Source organism: Drosophila obscura, unplaced genomic scaffold (genome assembly GCF_018151105.1).
Source record: "Drosophila obscura isolate BZ-5 IFL unplaced genomic scaffold, ASM1815110v1 contig_192, whole genome shotgun sequence".
NCBI classification, from domain to species: Eukaryota; Metazoa; Arthropoda; class Insecta; order Diptera; family Drosophilidae; genus Drosophila; species Drosophila obscura.
In genome coordinates, this window is record NW_024542781.1 from 954,164 (window position 1) to 975,805 (window position 21,642).

General features: G+C 43.3%; 3 protein-coding genes across 6 annotated transcripts in view; 2 read left to right on the forward strand and 1 right to left on the reverse strand.

Annotated features, from left to right (window-relative positions):
- The window catches only part of LOC111067636 (G protein-activated inward rectifier potassium channel 3), a 28,429-nt gene extending 9,806 nt beyond the window's left edge, over positions 1-18,623 (reverse strand). Inside the window, exons 1-2 of one of the 4 annotated variants that reach the window (XM_022356852.2) lie at positions 18,301-18,623; positions 5,067-5,687 (exon numbers count right to left, since the gene is read on the reverse strand). In XM_022356852.2, coding sequence (XP_022212544.2) covers positions 5,067-5,467 — 401 coding nt within the window. In that variant the 5' untranslated portion in view covers positions 5,468-5,687; positions 18,301-18,623. Of the gene's footprint in view, positions 1-503; positions 1,361-5,066; positions 5,688-7,064; positions 7,365-7,427; positions 7,518-18,300 lie in introns of those variants that run through there. The other 3 variants (XM_022356850.2, XM_022356851.2, XM_022356855.2) reach the window with 3 other exon arrangements.
- On the forward strand, positions 16,665-17,503 carry LOC111067638. Its single transcript, XM_022356857.2, has 2 exons — positions 16,665-16,787; positions 16,845-17,503. Exons 1-2 carry the CDS (start codon positions 16,710-16,712, stop codon positions 17,388-17,390), a joined length of 624 nt encoding a protein of 207 aa, XP_022212549.1. The 5' UTR covers positions 16,665-16,709; the 3' UTR covers positions 17,391-17,503.
- A 1,401-nt stretch (positions 18,624-20,024) lies between the features above and the next one.
- On the forward strand, positions 20,025-21,246 carry LOC111067715 (probable V-type proton ATPase subunit d 2). Its single transcript, XM_022356983.2, has one exon. The coding sequence runs from the start codon at positions 20,128-20,130 to the stop codon at positions 21,172-21,174; it is 1,047 nt and encodes a 348-aa protein (XP_022212675.1). The 5' UTR covers positions 20,025-20,127; the 3' UTR covers positions 21,175-21,246.
- Positions 21,247-21,642: the final 396 nt, after the last annotated feature.

The following is a 21,642-nucleotide window of genomic DNA, read 5'->3' on the forward strand; positions in this document are numbered from 1 at the left end:
GCATTTCTCACCGGCCTCTAAATTATTTATAAAGGTAAAGGTGCCGGCATTTAAATTCAACCAATGTTCAACGATTGCTCTCTCTCTCTCTCTTTCTCTCTTTCGAAGAAGATCGAATGCGTTTCTCTTATACGCCAGCTGATGCATCTGGTATAAGAGTTGTTTTGCTGCTTTCTATGCTGCTGTTGCCATGCTCTCGTACATATTATATTTTATTTTGGCTTGATGAAACGGTACAGTGTACGCTCTTCAAAGGGATCACTATATGCTTCACTGTACCTAAGTCCCCAGTGTAATGTTCACTTTTGTTGCCCCGAGTTCATTGGAATTTAAACAAGTTTGAGGCAAGCACGTGACGCCGAGAGATGCCGATGCCTCTGCTCTTCAAAACAATGCAATTGAAAACCTGAACTACTTGAATGTTATCCACTGTACGAGTACGAGTACGAGTATATACATAATGCTTATATGATTGATGAAATCGTTTTGTCTTTCCCACTTACTCATACATGGCATCCACCAGATCACGCTCCCAGGTCATCAGACGCTTCATGTTGCCCACAAGGAATTGCGTACAAATGTTGAGGCGTTCAAATATTTCAGTCCAAACACGTGTGTGTGGCTGCCCTCTCCCTTACAGTTGTGTAACACAATGTATATAAATTTTTAGGTAATGTAACGGATCAGTAGCAAAATTTGCGGCGTTTGACAGCCACAACAAAAGCTCTCGCTTTCTGTTAGAGCTGCTCCTGTGGGGTAGCGTTGTTCTTGTTCTTTCAGTTGGAACAGTGGTAACAGCAGAGCGTTGAAATTTGCCTTTAGAAAACAATTGTAGATTCGAGCACTAGTTTTGAATAATACTTTTAATACTGTCGGATGTCGCAGCGGATGACGTTATCGTTGGATTATGTTATTTGCTGGTGTGTGAGGCTGGTTTCTCCACCGATAAACTTGAACCCACAAAACGGAACTTTTTTTTTTTGTATTTGTATTTTGATTATTAATGGTACACTTTTTGCTCGCTCTGGCGGCTCTGGATCAGAAATGCGTTCTTTTTGTGGTGGGAAAGGCAAAAATGGTTTTTATTTTGAAATAAAAAAAAGCGCGCATTATATTCACAGCGAGATCGGCGCGTCGCGGCGGCGGCAACGGGTCGGATGGACTACGTAAAAATATGCAAGCGTGGCACGTTCCACTTGGCTAAAGTTTCTCCTATGACTCTTTCAGCGATGTTGTCGCATTCACAACTGAGCGCCGTGTGGCACAGAAGTGCGCTTAAATAGAGAAACAGATTGTCGTTTGTGCAACGGGAGAGAGAGAAAGAGAAGGAGAGAGCGATCACGCGAGAGAGTGGGCAGCTCTCAGAGCGGCGGCACAGCACAGGTGTATAACTTGCTGCGAAGACGACTAAAACAGAAATGCTCGGTTGACGGCTTTGTTGCTTTTTATTTTGAGTTTTAAGTGGAAGAAGCGATAGCAGATGTAGAAGCAAAGGCAAAGGCAAAGCAAAGCAAACACAAACAGATTGACAAAAACACACACACGCACACACACATAGCGCGAGAGAGCAACAGCTGATAATTGTCGCTCAATAATTCGGCAGAGAAACAAATACGGCGGATGGATGGCAGATCTCTCTCCTTCCCTGATGGGTTGTTTTTGGTGGCAGCGCAGCAGGAAGCTGGCAGCCAGACAGGCAGCGGCCCCCAGGCTTAATTCGCCCTTAAATCAAGGCAATTCGCCGCACATTATGGCACTCAAACATGTAATCGCCTTAAGCTTTAACAGTTACATTCGCCTGACAGGCGGCAAAGATTGTCGTTTCGATAAATTGTTGACAAATGAAAAGAAAACAAAACAAAAGCAAAACAAAAACAAAACAAAAGACAATTAAAGCCGTTTTCTGTGTGTGGGGAGGGGCGGGAAAGGAGTGCGAATCAAGATTTAAGATATTTCGCCAATTAGCGCCACATAAAACTCAATTTATAACTGAAATTTCCCTTAGTGCCATTAAAGCAATATACAGTTACATATATATACATGCATATGTATAAATAGTAAGTAAGTAGCCATATGAATATCTGTATTGGTATATCCACGATATTCGATAATCAAATCAGGCACGTCTGCTTAGTGGGGGGAAACAAATCAAACAATTAAATCACGATTCGTTAGCTGATTAGCGTCTCGACGGGACGGGGCTTGGACTATGGAATCTATGAAAAATTCTTCATAAATATATCTGCCATCCCCCAAAAATATAAATCGCAGAAGTGCATGTGACTCCCGATCGACACACATCCTACGCATTCAGAAATGACGACTCTTTCCTTTGCACTACGAACAATTTATAGCCACCTTTCAATCGCAGCTGATACTCGTATTGTTTGCAGTTATCAATTTTGCACACGCCTAACTTATTATACTTCTAAGGTTCTCTTCAGTCACATGGTGGACACATGGACAGGGCCCCTGGGGATCATTCAATCTATCGAGTGGGAGGGACAAGTGACGTTCTAGCATTAAGGTATTATAATTGTGGATTAGGTATTTGCAATATTAAACCAATTTTGAAGGGTTTTCCAGTACACACTTAAAGCTTCACGGCGATCATTACTGGAAAGGAATAGCTTTTCCCTGGTGATAAGATCCTTAAAATATATTATTCCATATGTTTACGAGCAAAAACATCTACCGATCTCAATATTTCTCTGTGATTATTATATGATCCCTTCATTTTAATTCTTTTCTTACAATTAAATAGCCTAAAGATGCAGTCGCAGATCTTTAAAGTGTCATAGAGATCACCTAAATGCAATGACCAATATTGAGATCTGTTTGGCCAATAACCAAAATTCGTAGAAGATCATGTTAAGAAATCCTGTCGTGCATTTGTACCCCAGAAACCCACTTGTTCAGCCTTAAATGTCACAATATCTATTACCTTTCACTAGTTTTAATTCACTTAATGTTCTTGTGGATCGATTTGATCAATTGCTAATGTCTAGATCTTGCACAATCGAAAGTAATACTTCTGTTTCTCTGTAAATTATTATTATCGCCGCCAAGTCAACAACCAAGCGGTTATTCCACTGGCGAGCGAGGGAATTATCAAATGAATCTATCACAATAAAAATAATTAATTTCGCTGAATCGTGAGCAACAGGTCGAATCGGACAAGCTATTGGCGTTAACTCGTTGGCTTTCGAGTGCCGTCGCGTCTCCGAATATTGGCCAAATCAATGCTCAGCGGAAATGAAAGGGGGGGAGGGAACGACTGACGACTGTTTGAACGGCTGCAAATTAATCATACGCACAGCAGACAATCGAAGATTGCGATTCTCCGAAGAAAGTGTGCCGCATCGGGCCATAAAGGCCATGTAAATATTGGTATTGGATCCCAGTCCCACAGTGACAGGCTGCTATATATAGCCCTGTGTGGGATCTTGACCATTGCCAAGCATAATTCTCGCTTCGAACCGCATAGGAAATCCCCTACGATACGAGTACCCCTGGCATTCGGCCAGAGCGAGCCGCAATGAGCTGTCGGGGCGTTTAACACGTTTTTAATTGACTTATGGGCCGCAAAAGTGGATTCTGAAATGCGAGACACTTCATTCCGATTCCGAATTGCGGCGGCTCTTTCGCATTATGCAAATTCGTGTCAAGGCGGAGAGCGCCAGAATGCGATCACGGCGCGGCACTGGCAGGTGCGATCATTGACTCTAGGTAGCTCTTCTACCTACCCTACCCTCCCGGTAGAATGTTCTCATTAAACATGCCCCAGCAGACTCGGTCAACAGTGTGGCGGAGAGAGAGAGAGAGAGAGAGAGAGAGCTGTTTACTTTCAAAATATGTATTGCGATTCTGTAAACACATACGCACGCCTAATGTCAGGGCCGTTCATAAGGCATGGATTCTAAGCCCAATTAAGGCAGCATCAGAATCTGAAACACAGTCATGTCGTAGCTCCAGCTCTGGATCTGGCTCTGGCTCTAGCTCTGGCTGAACAGCAGGCGGAAATAATATTTAATTGTCCACCCACTGTCGCGGCATTTAAATCAAAAATAATTCAATTTTGTCATTTCAGGCAATCAACTCAAAAGGTTTATCTCGCTCGACTGCCTCCCATCCGATCCGACCCGCTCTATCGTTCTCGCTCTCTTTCTCAGTGTATGGTCCCACTCTTTGGATCATGATTGCATTATCTTTCTCGGGCATTATCTGGCGCTGGGCAGACGTCAGACGACCAGACATACATTTGCATATCAAAGCGATGAAACGGATACGCCCGGACTATCGGTGGCACGGACACGTGCGTGTGAGGAGGCGTTCTGTTTATTTGCAGGCGAATTTGTAAGGCGTTGGTTTATGCGGCTATATTTAATAGAACGAATACAGTCGCTTAGGTGGGGGCGGAGGAGCGCGTGAATTTTCTCGAAATCTGATGCAAAATTGCGCGCCAAATACTGCAAAATTACATGTTTATAAAACATTGTATTCATTGTATTTAAACTGCGATGCTGAAATGATTGAATATTCTTTTTCTTATGCTACAGAATATTCGAACTATATAAAGGATGCTAAGACATTTTCGTGCAGTTTTAAGTGGGATTTTTCGTAATTAATAGATGTGGCTTCTCCTCCTTTTTTTGTTTTTGTTTATTTCTGCTATACAAACAAGAAACTAAAATTTTGAAACACGTTATTTTATTAAAGCAGGCCGTAAATGAAATCCCACTTCGAAGAAGACTTTCAACAGAATTTGCCTACAGTTTTTTCCCATATCTATTCCCTGTTTTGCCACAGCATCTTTTTATAAGCCACAAACAGTACCCAACCCTCAGGGAAATCTTCAACAAGTCATTACATCATCTAGCCATTTACCTATACAATGACCTACTAAGATTTAAATCTTCCGAGGGACCATCTAAATGAATGTTCATTGTTTTCTTTTTACGCCAACTGATTAGAGGCTCACCCTGGCGTATGAGTAATATTATTGAAGCACAAACAGGAAGCTCTCTTTTCATAATCTATCTTTTTAGGTGAGAGGGGTTACTCACCTGTTTAGTTGTCCGGGGGATTCGCTGACGGCTTTGATGGATCGCCTGATCTGTCTGTGGAAAGTGCCCAGGATGGACTCCTTGCGGGAGAGCTGTGTGCCACTGCCACTGGACTCGCCCCCGGTGCTGTTGATGTTCGAGGCATAGGTGGCACTGCGCTTGTAGCTCTCCTCGAGAACGGGTCCTCCAGATGCCGTCTCCGAGACGCCATCCGGTTTGGTGGCCACCACCAGCTGGTCCACGCTGAGCTGCGTGGTCACCGGAAGGACACAGGTCTCGTTGTTGTTGCTGTTGCTTATCTTCGCAATGATGGGGGCCTTGCCCTTGTCGCCCTCCGGCAGCAGCTTCGTCCAGGCATTCTCGCCCACCAGATCCGACTTGTCGACTATCATATTTGGCATTGACTAATTACGGCTACGGTAAGTGAGTGATAGTCGGTAGGTAGACGCACACTCTCTGTGCGTGCGTGTGTTCACTTTGGTCTCGTTTGGTCCTGCTCAGCGGGGAGTATTCGTTATAAGGGAAAGTTGTTGGGCGTGCTCTGCTTCTGCTGCGGTACGGGTATGCTCGAGGAGCCGTTCATGGAGAGTGATTTGAGTGGTGTTGGGTCCACAGGTAGTTCTGCAAAGAGCAGCACACAAAAGCCGATTAGAAATGCATTTCATTATCATCCACCTCCGCCAGCTGACGATCGTATCGTACCCACACCACCCACACCCACTCTATTCTCTATCATTCTTCCCATTTGCGGTAAAATAAATCTGTTTAACACACTTAACAAAGTCTTAAAGTTCGTTTCGTTTGCCAGACAATTTTAAACAATGTTGCTAATTCTGTTGAAACTGCGGTTTTGATTTTATTGTCATTATCCGTGTCTGGCTTTAAGTGCTTGTCTGGGCTGGACCCACGCCACATAGTGGTCTTCAAGGGTAGAAGCACTAAATACATATATAACTTAAAACTTTCCACCAAACTTATCTCAACTGAATCATTAAAAGTAATTCCATATTTGCAGGGAACAAACTAATCACACACAAACATAGAAACTAACATATTATTGATTGCATTCAAAGGATTTCTATTTATAGGAATTAAACAGACAATTAAATATATTTTTCTTCATTTTTTATTGTATTTTTTCAGTTATTTTTTTTTTTAGTCTTTCCTGAGTTCTAAAGCTTATTTTTCTTCACTTTTCAAGAACTTTTAGACTTTTTTAAATAGTCAATTTTATTTATGGCATGAAATTACTTTTGCAATTAACTCTCACTTTTTAACAGACTTTTTCAGTTATTTGCACCAAATATGGAACATTATTATTTCAAAAGTATTTAACTTTCTCTTGGACTCAAACATTTTGAAGCACTGACTCACTCAAACTGAACATACAAATGGATGCCTTTTCCCCCTGATATTTTCAGTACATTTGAATTTTTGGGCAACAAACAATGTGATATCCTGTGGCTGTGGCGCAGTTGGATCATTATTTTTGGCTCCCGATTCGCCTTCAATATTTTTGATAAATAAATATTTACGGAATATGTATACTGTCCCGTAATAAACTGTTTGCCCCATTTGTTTATAATAATTCACCAAAAACAACGGGAGACAGAGACATACAGAGAGAGAGACAGAGAGGGAGAGATAACTAGAGCGAGAGCAAGTTTATGCTCGTGAAACGTATGAGCGATAATTTCATGTGTTTGTTTTTGTTGCTGTTGTTGTTGTTGGAATATTTCCATAATTTCATTGTTTTTTTTTTATGCAAATTAAATGCCGTCAACATTTTATTTTGAGAATCTCGTCTACGTATGGCCAATGGCCATACACGGGGGGCGTAAGGGGAACATATCGAACAGCAACAGAAATACTAAACTAAACGGTTTTCACTTGTGGAAGGTGAAATTCGCAAACACAAAAAAACAGCTTCCACAATTGGAGTTTGTGATGGATTTGATTTTGTGTAAACTGTACAGTAACTACAACTTATTCCCGTACAATATGTAGATTTTCTGATTCACTGGCGGGGCTGCTGCTCTTGCCGCTGTCTCGTATTCCGCGAACGCCGTTATCTGGGCAACGCAACCAACGCGCGGTCGCGACTCTTGTCGCCGTATTTTGTCCGTTACGTTTCGAACTGGACTTGCTAGGGACGACACGAGATGAAGACTGTCGTGGGGAGCACTGCTGGGGCTCTGCTCCGCTGCGGGTGTCTGCTCTCTGCCGTCGGACACGTAGCAGAGTACGCACGCGCACAGTTAACGTGGAAAACGAGCGGGATGAGAGAAGGTGATTGTGGGTGAAGGTGACTGTAGACTGTGGGCTGTGGGCTGTGGGACTGAGGACCGGGCCAAGTATTACCGTATTGCCTTGCCGTCGCCTGGCGCGCTTTAGTATTTATTTGAATTCTTTTATTTTCCGCCACCGCCGCCGCGTATGAGCAGCATTTGCAAATTGACTTGGCGCTCGAGTGCGCGTTGCCAGTTTTATTATCCAAAAGTGAGCAGCAGCAGGCAGCAGGCGGCAGCAGCGCCAGTAGCAGCAGCAAGCAAAAAGCTGCTTAAGCGTCATCCAAGGTGTGTGTCATACAAGGTGAAACATGCCCAGACCAACACTCTTGCGGTGGTGGCATATTTTAATTCAGTTTCACAGTCTGACCACTTGGTATTCAGCCACCCAAATTGGCCATCCACTTGACTAGCAGTAATGCCCCCTCACCTGGCATCAATACACCTTGGCATCAACTAGCCGCACACTTTTATCGAGTTGAGCAAACGAGGCTAGGCACGGAGAGGCGAAGCGAGGCGAGGCGGCGGGTGTGTGTGTGTGTGTCGCTTCGGCGTTCAGTTCGGCTCCCATTCTGCCAGCTTATTGTTTTTGTCACTCTTTACAGCACTCTGACAAATCTGTCAAAAGCAGAGACCCAGCAGAGGGGGGCGGAACCGTGCCAAAAACAAATCCATTTCGTTCCTGCCCGAAGGAAACAGATGGCCATCAGTGTAGTCGTACAACCTTTCAGCCCGGTTTCCAGTTGCATTTCCTCCAAAATTGTAGCCAGAGTGCGGATATATTTATAGCTCTAGAGTCTAGAAAAAAGGACCTTCAGCTATGAACATTTGTTCGAAAGTGTTCCCGGAACAGGCTCCAAATTTTTGCTTGCCATTTTGATGATAATCCTATTTTGGATCACAACATTTTTATCATGAGTGCTTGAAGCATCTCATTTCTCATTTACTGTGTCAGCTTGGTTTCGTGATTGTAACACCTGTCACGCGCTCATCTCTAGCCAGAAGGTCGCTGGCGTTGCTGGCGTCTCTGCTGCTTCTGCTGCTGACTAACAGATGTGGGCGCCATGTGACTCCAACCGGCAAAAGCTATGCCCACAGCAGAGGGAAAGCGAAAGTGTACGAGTGAGTGCCACCGTTTGGGTATCCTTTCTGTCCCTCACATGCCAGGAATGACATTTGTCATCCTCCTTCGGGTGCGAGCAGTGCGCAAAAGATTCCTATCGATGGACAGAATATCCATCAAAAGTCGACAGTAATAAATAGACAACTTAGTTAGCAGCACACCCCGAAAAAATATGCTACCCCTGATATATGGCTGCATTGTGAGCAGATAAAGGCACGGCACTGTCAGTTGATAGTGTCAACTACAATTTGCATCATAAATCTCTCACATATGTCGGTGCTCTTCTCCAGTTCGGGACTCTCCACTCCACTCAGTCCAGCTCTGTTAGCTCTGTTAGGCTACTGAAAAGCACACCTCCCACACATCGGAAATCTCTTGGAAGCCCTGCCCCGTGTTCACACTGTTACGAGAGTACTTCTGACGTTTCCACCTCGGGTAATTGCCTTCCCCGTTGTCGTGGAGCGTGGAGCGCAGTGCAAACACAATCAGTGCAAAGTGCAAGGTGTCACATGTTTCAATGGAAATACATTCTAGTATGTAGTGTAGTAGAAATGTAAATGGAAATATCTGACAAATGCTGCTGCTGCTGCTGCTACTGTGGCTGTGCGGTGTGATTCACTTTGTATTCACGACTCAATAATAGGTAATAACCCATTGAAACCGCTATGCAAAGGGGTCCATGTAATGCGCCTATTACCTTAAATGAATGGCTAATTGAATAGGCTCCCTCCTACGTATCGGTGGACGGTGGAGAGTCGGTGTCGAATCACGTTTTCAATTTGCTGAAGAATGGGATAATATAATCTGTTCGGCGTACTCAAATTTCTCGACTACTTATTCCCATATAGTATTTGATTTATGGCCACTTTTGGATAATCAGGTTTTACACGACGGCACGTGGTGGCACTGAGAATCATTAGCTTTTCAATGTAAGCAAAATTTGGCGATAATATTCATTGAAACTGGTGACTCTTGGATTTATTGGATGATGCTTAAGTTTTGCTCAATTGTGAGATTTCTGGGAATTATTATTCCATATTCTTTCTTTTTCTATGAATCTTTATTATATTTGAATAGTTTTCGCTGCTTTGCAGTGTTTCATTTACTTGGAAATATAATTTTGTTAGAAAAAAATGGAAACTACTCGTATTTTATATTTATTTCATATATTCCTTTGATTTTTGTACGTTAAAATATCAAGATGAACCCTATTGGGTGTTCTTTTACATCACAAATAAAGTGCAACTATTTCTACAGTTTTCAAGTTATCAATTTCCAAGATCTACACATATCCATGCATATATGTATGCATGCAGTCTACCCCAACTGACGTCAATTGCATGTTGTTCCCATACAAATATTTACCCCGAATATTGCTGGCACGCGTGGCGTGCCTTTGGAAATATTTATAAAATCAGCTCCGATTACGGTGTGCTCTTAATTGTCTTAGATTTATATAATTGCCAAGAAGAAAGAGAACACAACACACGCTTCATCCATCCATCCATCCACCCGCTCTCTGGATTATCTTCAAGTATGTGCGTGTGTGTAAGCGAGAGCCAATTAGGTATTCCTCAAGCTCAAGCTTTGGTCCCGTCCGTACTCCAAATACCCCTCTTCCATCAGTGACTTTTCGGCATGTGTGCGCTCAAGTGGGGGCCACTGTACTTCGTTACAGCACAGTGTCTGATAACTGTTAGTGTAATCCAGAGTTTTCATGGGATGGGAAACGTATGCATCCGCTTAGCTGTCAAGGTCGCCTCCACTTTGGGGGCGGGTGGGAATCGGAATCTTTAAGCAGCTCTTGACAAAAGCTATCATCCGGATTGAATCATTTGCATGAGCAGGGGACAAGGATCGGGAACCACTCACACGTGTGTGTCTCTTACACAAGCAGACAATTGCAGGCACGTGCTGTCGCTTAACGGTACCGAAAGCTCTCTTCATATGAATATAATCCTCTCTGGGTTTGCCTTCCTCATGGCTCCCATGGGAGTGCAGGTTTCCACTGGAGAGATTTATCGAATTTCGCATTGTTTAAGCATTTCCTTTTTTAATAAGAAACACAAAGAGTGTTGCATACTTTCGGCGACCTACTTGAGGAAGGTGGAAGGGGCTGCAACTATTTTTAGCTGGAAGAATGCAGGCCTTGGCTGGGTAAGGAGGTGCAAGTGAGAATAAATGGACGCCGTCGCCACCGCAAGCCAATAAATAGTAGTGGCACGTAGAGCGGATCAGGCAGCAGGTGCATATGGCGGTAGCTTCATTAGAAAGTGTTGAGGCCGCAAGGATGGGTGCACTGCGCCAACGCACGTCAATGTCATCGTCTTCGTCGCCTTCGCGTGCTCCGCATCGCAATGGAGCAGTGATGTGGTGGCTTAGGAGAAGTCTCGAGTAGTCCTTGCAGTTGGCTCCCTGCTGACGTCCTTCTACGACCTTCCACGACTGCGCTGGGCCATTGAACTCCGTCTCCGAGACGGCATTGCATGCCTCAAAGTGGGCCAAACCAAAACCACCGCCATTTGCATGCTATCCTGTCCAGCGCTGCCCAAGGTCTCCACGTTGAACCCACAATAACCGAGAATGAATCCTTCTGCAATTAGTACGTGCCGTGGCTTCAAGTCAGAGTGCAAATCAAGGCTATCCTCGGATGGATGTAATTGACATCCTTAACCCATGCGATTTGTTGGCCAAACAGACGTCAGCACAGAGCACTGAACGAAGCTAATTTGGTCCATAAAAATTAATTACTTGTACATTGAATGTACACACAAAATTAGAGGTGCATCCTGCTGACACGAGTAGAGGATTGCTGATAGGATGGCAATGCTCTCAATGAAGATAGATCACATGGGGTCTCCCAAATGTCAAGGTTAATTACCATTTCAAGTACTTATTCTTCAGAGTAAGATAAAGATAAATAAGGACAAGACTAGAGCAGCTCCGAAGACGATAACGAGAAGCAGAACTAAAAGTAGAACGAGAAGGAACGTGTGAGTGGCTTCTGTGCAAGCGACTCTACTTTTAGACCCGTACTCAGTCAGTATACAAATTTGTGAGCTTATGATTTATGTAGAATTATCTACATCTACAATGTAGATTCCAAATCTGAAATTTAGATTTTACATCTTCTCCGCAAAGGTCGCGCATTGCACGGGGCAGAGTGTGTGCGAGCGAGAAAGAGAATAAGTAGCGTCAAAAGCGCTGGAGGAGGTTGGGGGGGGGGGAGCAACTAAAAATGAATTTCTTTACTCTGGCTTATAATGCGATCTGATTCAGATTCAGCAGTCTGGTAGATATGGTCATTTTCTACGATACTGCGTTTTGAGTTGTATCGTATCTTTAAAATTGTGCCTGCCACAGATTTTTGTGGGTGGGGTGTCCTTTGTGGTGGCGGAAGGGGTCGGGGCGAAGTTTTGAAATGGGGATATCACATGAGTATGGAAACGAAATTTGGTTGCTCTAGCTCTTATAGTCTCTGAGATCTAGGCGCTGATTAAGACGGACGGAGAGACAGAAAGACGGACAGACAGACTTTTACCACAAATACAATATACATACCTCTTAACTCTTTTTGAGTACGGGTATAAAAATGAAATCGTTCCCCAATTGAATTAAATACAAACATCAATTTAAAGAGACAATTTACACAAGACAGACGAGTTCAAAAGTCAGTAAAGAACTAGGCAGACTATAAAGAGAGAGCATCAACAATTTCAATAAACTTTTTAAGACTTTCCATGCTCTCTTCTGTTCGTGCAGTGTTTCAGAATACTTAATCTACGAGTACGCTCTGTTCCCATTGGGCTTACCCCATTTGATACTCAAATCTTAAGTCTTTCCTGTTGATACGTTTCAATTGCTGTTATTGTTGCAATAGCCAACGATAATTGAGGTTTAATCAATTCTTTTCAAGTCCTAATTAGTTTTGAATGGGCCACGTCAAATCCCCCTAATCCAGAGTCTATCTTAAGTGTAAAATTCCGCCTTGTGACATGTGCTCCAACCACTAATCAGAATGGGAATACGTAGAACTCCTTAGTGCTATGCTTTATGGACACATTCCTTTCAAAGGAATGAATAAATCTCTCCTCTGCAGATGAAAAAATATTCCAAAGAAATCTCAGAGAATGTTCAAATAATGATGACTTGGACAATGTTTGGAGTTTTGGGAAAACGGGCAAATGGGCAAATGGGCAAATGGGAGATAGTCTCTGGGTCTTCCTTGTCAGGCTGGTCAACAAAGCTTCCCATAAATTCAGACTCGTGCCTGTCCACGGGGTCTTTTGCTATCAGACCCGTATCTACATATATCTTTATTTGTATCTGTATCTGATTCTGCTGCTTTCAGCGGTCGCATGACCGTTGTTGACTCTACTCAAAGCGACTCTTGCTGGATTTTTGCACAAATATTTGAGGCAAATGCAGGCGAAAATATACGACAGGTGACTTTTGATTGTGTTTGCTTTCGCTGAGTTCTATTGTGTTTCAAGTACCTGACTCTCAGCATGTTTAGGCACTGATTGGAGGGCAAACTAAATATGTTTGATTAGGTCTAGCCTCTGATTGTTTAACTGTTTCGGATGGGTGGGGTTCTTCGAAGAAAGTTCTTCTACTCGTAACAAGGAGATCTATTTCCGTAAAATGTAGCCATCAATTGAACTTCTACGTATATCTGCCAAATTATATTTAATTAATTTCCCATTTAATCTGCTCTGAAAGTCCGAACCGGCAGCAGTTTGGTCCTGCTATTTTGGGACTCATTAGGGCGTTCATTACTGCTCGTATCCTGTTGTTTTACGGCTGCCCCCACATCCACATTGGCCCCGCAGAGCGAACAATGGCCATCAAGGCAATCATCCATCAGATGTCATCGAAAATTCAATTGTGCGACGACTTCTGGAGATGTGGAGGTTATCTAAGGTTCAATCCTTAGGGTCAGCAAATAGTTAAGAACTGTTTTCGGTTCAGTATCAGTTCAAAGTTGAGCGCTCCCACATGGCCAATAAATTTATGTTGAGCGCCCGAAAATTGATATAACCGACCTGCCCCAAGCATCCAGCGATAAGAGGATACACAGAGGGATACACAAAGATGTAGGCAGAAGGATACACAATCGAAAGTGCGTTAAACTTGTTCAGTGTCTATGACCGGGCCTGGCTACTGCCTGCTTGATGGATGTACTTTTCTCTGAAAGGGGGGGAATGCATGGGTGAGTGCTCCATGGAAACACAAATCCCGATTTCGAGCTGTTTGTTTTGTATTGTATGCAAATCTGGTAGAGATGATGGATAAAGGACCTCAAGCGACAGAATTATTGTATCAACAGTTGGTTTAGCATTTAAGTGTTTCTGTGCCTTGACTAAGGTTCTGGGAACGCGTGTTCCCCCTCTGGCTGTGGCTCTTTGAGAGCTCTAGAAGGAATGCAACTTTGCAACTGGCGATGGCTGAGGCGATGCCAACAAAGGGGTCCTTGGCCATTGTCGCAGCTCTTCCTGTTAACGCTTGAAGCTGCCAGCAAAGCGGTTTAAGGACTGAACAATGGTCCCTGAACATGTGTTCCGGCCAGGTCAAGTGGCAACCGGCAGACACTGATGGTGGGGAACTTGGGGGAAGAAATTTTCCACAGCAGGCATTCCATTCGATGGAGCATACACACTCGAAGGAAACCAATAAAGCTTGGTCAACTTTCAATTGACGGTCAATGGTTCTGTCAAGGCCAAGAAGGGAGGACACGGACAGGGACAGAGGGCTCTGCTGAAGCCAAGGCCAGTCTAGAGGGAGTCGAGGGGGTGGAGCGAGCGTGGAGTGTGGCTTGGCTTGGGTGGAGAACAGAGCAAACAAATGGACGCAAACGAAGTGCCGGGACTGCCCAGGAAGTGTCTCAGGACTGGGGACCAACCCAAGACGAGGCAATTACCATAATTGCAGTCATATAAGTAGAAGCAAACACAGATGCATGAATAAATAGCTCGATGCATGCAAATAGCTTTGCTCTGGTTCAAGGGCACATTTCTAATGCTGTCCCGGATGGAGTGGCTGCAGTGGATGCAGTGGAGCGGAGCGCAGTCTCCCGCCAGGAGTTGAATTTCAAATAGTTTTGCCATTAGTTGTCATTAAATTTGCAGCATCTGCTGTGGCCATCGAGCCATAACGAGCAATGAGCAATGAGCAATACCCTGTCTTGCCAGCATCGCCAGTCCCTCATCTCAGGTGTCCGATTTTGACCCAATTCATGTGTGAACTTGGCATAATTCTCATTATTTTCATGCCTCTTCCGCTGCTGCCGCCAGCTGTTGCGCATTTGGCTGAGGGCCAACTCTTCAGCAGACCAGAAAGTGTGGCTAAAAGAAGACGTGAACCCAACCTGGCAACAAAACAAACTGAATCGGCATAAAAATACTCAAATTCAAATTATTCTTAACTCATTATCGTTGCGGGAATATTAATAGAAATTCAGACAATTTCGATTGATAAAAGGTCCCATGAAATTCCCCTAAACTGTTTTGGATAAATGGGATATACCAGTGGCCCAACCCACACTTTGTACTCTATTAGATAAACGATTTATTTTTAGTCTGCTCTGCGACTGCTCTGGCGCCAAGCCTCTGCAGAGGCAAACAAAAATCAATTGCCCACACGGCGTATGAGTAATGCCAGCCAATGCGAGATAACGAACATTAATTGGAATTATTGTTCATGGAATAGTAGATATAGGAGTAGATATGCTAACCTTTAGGCTAATTAAACGTACATCAAATGCTCTTTATACTAGTATTTATATTTGCGCGAAAAATAACAGATGATGGGATGTTAGCTCTCATTTTCTTTATTCTACAGAATTTCGAGGAAAAGTATTAGTAAAAAATACAAGCACAAAGAATTAACTCAAAAAATTGTCAAAGTTTCTTTTTAATTTATTACTTTGGTCTGTTTAAATTCGTTTAAAAAGTTTCTTCTCCTGTTTATTGCAAAAGTATCCTATTGATCCAAGAGAAAACCAAATGCTAAGCTATCTTCGATATCTTTCATCTTTGCAGTTTCGATAACACGACCCGACAACATTTTTCCGCTTCGAACCAAACCAAGTTTTTTTATAGATTTTTTTGTTATGATGTTTTCAAAGGTAGTTTTTTCACATAACTAATGTTTCTTTGGCTGTAACTTACGAAATATTAAGCTTTCAAATGCAAAATTGATGATTTTTGTGAGGTGTTTTTTTTCAAAGTTTTGAATTTAAAAACTTAGGAAAAGTAAAAAAATATATATCCTGTGTCCTTATGTTTTTTATGTATGGGTACCTTTATTGGGAGTCGCTTAAAGTATTGTTCATTAAAATATATGGAGAGATGTCGGATCTAAAATTGGTTGATTAACCCTCCGAAAATTAAATTTTACAGTTTGGATCGTTTATGGCCCTTTCATAATTTTTACTCCGAATCTGAAGCTCATATATCAACAAAAAATATAATGTTGACAAGAAAATTGTACCACCTTTCATATGATTTAAGATTCGCGGTGATAGAAAGGATATACCTGAAGTTATAGCGAATCGAAGTTGAGTGAAGTTCCCTAGAATGCCTCATCATATCTGATTTATGGCTATTTTACAATCAAAAGTGAAAAGTGACAAATGAAATTCGAGAAAACGAAAGAAGCTCCCATAATTTATGGATCATTTATGAAGAAGTTTACTCATAATTTCGCCTGGGGAAACACCGTACCCGTACCCCAAAGGAAGAGTCAGCTGACCAGACCAGAAGCTCGAGCAAATAATCTTTTGGTTGTAAATTTAGGGGCTGGGAATTTGACTCGAGTGAGCCCATAAAAATCACGACGTTGATTTGAGTTTGAGAACTTTATCGGACAGCTAGTTCGATTCCGATTCCGATTCCTTTCTACTCTCCCGAATTCCAGTGTCTGGCTAATTAACTCTTCTGAGAGCTATCTAATCTCTGCCCCGAAACGGGGGTTTATAATCACATACTATATAGTACTAGTACTTATATTTATACTTAGTTATGTCGCGTGGTCATGGGACCAGATATTTCTGCCTCGAGTCGTGCCAATCTTTTAATGCCGAGCCAAAATTTGGATGTTTTGTCACTTCAAAGTTAATACCTTAATTGCGCCAACGTTTTTTATGGCCAAGGGGATGTCTGTCTGTCTCATCAGAGTTGGCCTTAAGGCACATGCCAATGCCAAGGCTGTAATACGATTTGCTGATTCAAAATGCTTGCCAGGCTACGCAGGCTTGGTCCGGCCTCCCCGCTGGATCTTCCCAGCCTGGAAAAAGCCACTTCCATAGAGGTTAGCACTTGGAATGGTTACCCCCTCAAACCTGATTGATTTACCTCTCCCCACCAGAAATGCCATGCGAAAGTCCTGCTGAATGGACTGCAGCAGCTGCTCTACTTCCTGGTCGTGTTCTTGCTCTGCCCAGTGCTGATCTTCTGCGGCTTCAAGTATGTCATCCTGGGCACCAGCGACCTGAATGCAGATATTGGCTCGGGTGTGGCCACTGTGATTGTGATGCATATCCTCATCGCCGTCTACATCTTCCGCCTGGTCTTCCAGCAGGAGTTCTCGCGCATGGAAAGGATCGAAACGTTGTCCGAGTGGGAGATCATTCTGCATCCGCAGGCCCACAAGCAACATCCCGTTATCGTTGTTCTGCTGCTGATCTTCTACTGCTCTTTGATCATCGGCTTCCCCGTTGTCACCTTCTTTGCTCTGAAGTTTGTGGTGCTAAAGAATTTCTTTCTCATCGCCCACATGGATGCCGATATCATATCGGCTATTGTGACCGTCATCGCCGTTCATCTGGCCGTCGGGCTCTTCATCTACAGGGTGTACTCCACCACTCCCACCCCCACCACTTCGGTTAAGAGTGCCAATGCCAAGAAATTTTGATTGAATCCCCCTGCCCCATTCCTCTAATGACTGCACGATGTATCACAGCTCTCCTCCAATTAAAGTACATTGTACAATTTCCTCATCTGGTCATAATGTTGACCGAAAATCTTTCCGTACAAAGTGTTTATTAATAGTTTTAGCATTTCCTGCTTTCATAGAGATCCCCTCCGTATGTGTTTCCCCCTTCTGAAACCATGAAAATGTTTTCGCAAAATGCCATAAACACTTCCCACACTGTGCACAAATGATTTGTGATTTGTGGATATGTGCAAAGTGTTCTCCGGTGCAAAGACATTTCGAAAGTGTTCTCTGGTGCAAAGTCATTTCAGTTGTCACATGTCGTCGACAATCCCCTGATATTTGGACTACTCCTTGACGGGCACATGACACCACAACAGTCTGTTCAGGGACTTTAATGTGGAACAAAGAGCAGAGTGGTGTCGTCTAAGACTTTTCGCATGCAAAGTTTATCAAAGTGACGAGCCCCTGACATGACAAGTGCAGGAATTAAATTCTTTCGCCCCTCAATTATTTATTGCCCATAGCTGGTGACGCCTGTCGGGGGCCCGTGACTTTTTCCAGCTGTTTAACGGTCGCAATGGCTTTGCCTTTGCCTGCCACGCAACAGGTGGCAGTCATGGGTTTGCAGCTGCCAAAAGTCTGCTCTGTTTTATTCGGTTCTGTTACCATGAGAAATGCTTTCTTCCCCTTCGGCAGTGACCTGGAAATCAATTTTGTAAATCACAAGGGAACAACCCCGCACCACACTCGTATTTAAAAATATTTGACCCAGAACTTTTGATGAAGGCTTGGATTTCCAAATAAATGAAAAGTATTTAGAAAGTGAAAGCTCTCTTAGCTGAATTTTAATTATCGATTCACAATATTTGTGTATTATATTCCTCACCATTATTTCCCACTGTGATATATATCTTTCTGATTTCGAGTCACGCAGAAGATCAGATCAGGCTGTTCCACACCTCATTGGGCCAATGGAATTTGCATTACTCGGAGTGTAGGCGAATGTATTCGCTAATGTTTTGTCTCTGTGCACAGTGACGCCTCTGTGATGGGCAATTACACACGTTAGTGGCAATTATTATTTGATTAACATTTTATTACAACATTTATGCGATGCACACGCGGCGACACAAATGAAACGCGACGCAGTTTGGAAACTAAATAGAGAACATTTCACATTGACGATGAACGGAAGAAAAACGTTTACATTGCTGCAGATTTACTGTAATACTTGTAATGCTGTTTGCACGAAAGCAGCGGGCTGACTGAGTAAACAAAATGCAAGTAAGCTGCGGGCCAAGAGCAACAGGTCGCGTCATTTGGACGTCCAGCATCTCTCCAGGCGCATGTGCAAGACACAGAGAAACGAAGCTAATAAGCTATGCGATATTTCGTTTCTCTCTCTAAATATATGATCTGGGGTATTGTAATAGCTCTCAATTAAATCAGTTTGGCACACTTTATATAATTCGCCCTCTCAAAATTCAAATTTAACGCACCCCGACAGAGCTGCCACATCGTTGAAAAAAGGTTGACGGGAAACTACAACTGCTTGGTACCCACAATAACGCGTGCGTCAAGCAGTGATTTGGCGGAATATTTGAATATGAGGAACACGTTTTGAAATTAAAGCAATTCATATGTTTAATTGCACTTTCTCTTTGTAGTGATGAACACCAATCCCGTACTCGCATTTTACTTCAACTAAATTGCTACACAGTCAATGAAATGCATTTAAATTTAATTAAGAATTTCCCAGTTCTAACAGAGTTGCCACACCGTTGAGAAAAGGTTATTTACCAGTGACAGTATCGGGAGTGCCCACAATATGCCGCGCGCCTTGTCAAGCAAGAAATTTTCAAATGCTTTTCAACTGCAAATTTTTAAATTTTTCTGCGTATAGAGGGATATCTTGAGAGACAACATTATTGTTCGTAGCCGTCTCTAGACATGTCTAATGCTTTTTAGTCGAATAACTAATGCACTGCTTGATACAAAATTATGTTTTATAGCAAAACACAGCCACTAATTGCCATTAGACTTTGACAGTGCCTAATGCCTCCTAAAGCCCACATTCATATGTGAGAAAACGTTGTAATGAACTTACAACGCGTATCCGTCCACTGTGTGGGCCGCAATGGCCAAAAATTTCAAAAATTGGATTTTTAAAAATACGTTAACGGCAAATTTTGGAAATCCGAACATCTTCGGAATGCGTTTATGTTTGATGCGTGTTTGGAAAATAAAAATGGTGAATCACGTGTACATTCAAAAGCCGGAGACAAACGAGGACGTGATCATCCATGTGATGCAGGCTCCCAGCAACACATCTGATTCCGCGGTGCAATTCTGTATGCCGTATGCAATTGATTAATTCTGCCGCAGCTCAACTGGACAGCCAGCTGGACGCATATGTATATATTGTTCTCGCTCTGACTGCAGGCATTTTCCATAAGGCCATCTCTGTTTTTCCTGCTAGTCAGCTAACACAGTCTAATGTCATAATACCATTAACAATTGACGCATTTGTAGAGTTTTTTATATTATTTAATGTTAGTATATATGCGAAGATTTGAGGATATATTAAAAACCTCAGGATCAGTAGAATACACAGCTGTGACGTGAAACTCAATATATTTAGAATAAACAAAAACAATACCAGAGTAATATTAATATCTGTTCAGAGAAAGTTGTAAAAAAAACAGAGCTACAAATGTCGTTACTCTTCAACACCGAATGGGGCTTTTTGGAGGGCATTGCGCGGGGCTTCAAGAACGGGATGCTGAAGCACTCCGACTACCTCGCCCTGACGCAGTGCGAGTCCCTCGAAGACGTAATGATGAACATCCAGGGCACCGACTACGGCAACATCTTTTCGAACGATCGCAAGTTCAATGTGGATCTGATCGAGAAGCGGCTGGGGGAGAAGCTTCTCCATGAGTTCAACTACATCCGGGCCCACTCCACGGAGCCATTGAGCTCGTTCCTCGAGTACATCCGCTATCCGTACATGATCGACAACGTTGCGCTGCTGATCGCGGGCCTGAACAATAACAGGCCCATGAAGAGGCTGCTCGAGATGTGCAATCCGCTGGGCTACTTCGACCAACTGGCGGCCATTGAGGTGGCCGTCAGCTCGGTGGAGCTCTTCAACGCCGTGCTCATCGATACGCCGCTGGCCAAGTTCATTCCGTCCGAGTTCCACGAGGAGACCTTTGTTGAAATCGACGTGGAGATTGTCCGGGGCGTGCTCTACCGCGCCTATCTGGAGAGTTACTACTCCTTCTGCGAGGGCCTGGGCGGGACCACGTCTGATGTAATGTGCAATCTACTGCGCTTCGAGGCGGATCGTCGGGCCATCACCATCACCGTGAACGCCCTGCCCACCAACCTGACACCCGACGACCGCCTGAAGCTGTACCCCACCTGCGGCCATCTGCCCGATCTCGCCTTGCGGACCCTCTCCGAGATCTTGGACTACGACCGTGTGCGCGATATCTGCAACTTTGCGGGCTATGGCGACATGTTCGAGAACATCGAGCGGGACACCGACGGACTGATCGGCCTTGAGGATCGCTTTCTGATGCTCGAGGCCAAGAACAACGTGTACTCGTATCTACAGCAATTCCACTACGGCGTCTTCTACTCCTACGTGAAGCTGAAGCAGCTGGAGTGCCGCAACATCATCTGGATCTGTGAGTGCATCTCGCAGCGTCAGACGGATAAGGTTAATGCGTACATTCCCATACCTTTGGATTGACTTCTTGAACAATTTAGTTTATTTTTCATTCAGCTTTGCGTTGTGTTTGGTATAAATCTATATAAAAAGATAATGATTAATATTAATAATTAAATCGAGTTAATATTATGAAAGAAGTGTCAAAGCAGTTAGAGTATTGATTGTTACTAATAAGGGGATTTCCCAGCAGATGTAGCTTCCTTTACGCTTATCTCATTTGGTTTTGTGCTTTACCAAGAATGAATGAATTGGATTACATCATACACCTTTAAGAACTCCAATTTTAAATAGAATATTGGCGGTAATCAGCGCTATGAGTAGAGATATGTAGATACCATACCCCCATAGCTACCACCAGTGTATATGTACATATACACATATGTACATGTGTATGCACGTTGTACGAGTATTCAAAATAAGTTAGTCGAAAGTCGATTTCATGGCTAAGCTTCCCGAACCGAGCCCCAAGCGGGTATGGCATCGCGAAAT

What these genes read in the sequence shown, in the direction of transcription:
- LOC111067638 (XM_022356857.2), top strand. Translation starts at nt 16,710, where the DNA reads ATGCTTGCCAGGCTACGCAGGCTTGGTCCGGCCTCCCCGCTGGATCTT. An exon ending in AAAAAGCCACTTCCATAGAG is followed by an intron (nt 16,788 to 16,844) that starts GTTAGCACTTGG and finishes TCTCCCCACCAG; the next exon opens with AAATGCCATGCGAAAGTCCT.
- LOC111067715 (XM_022356983.2), top strand. Translation starts at nt 20,128, where the DNA reads ATGTCGTTACTCTTCAACACCGAATGGGGCTTTTTGGAGGGCATTGCG.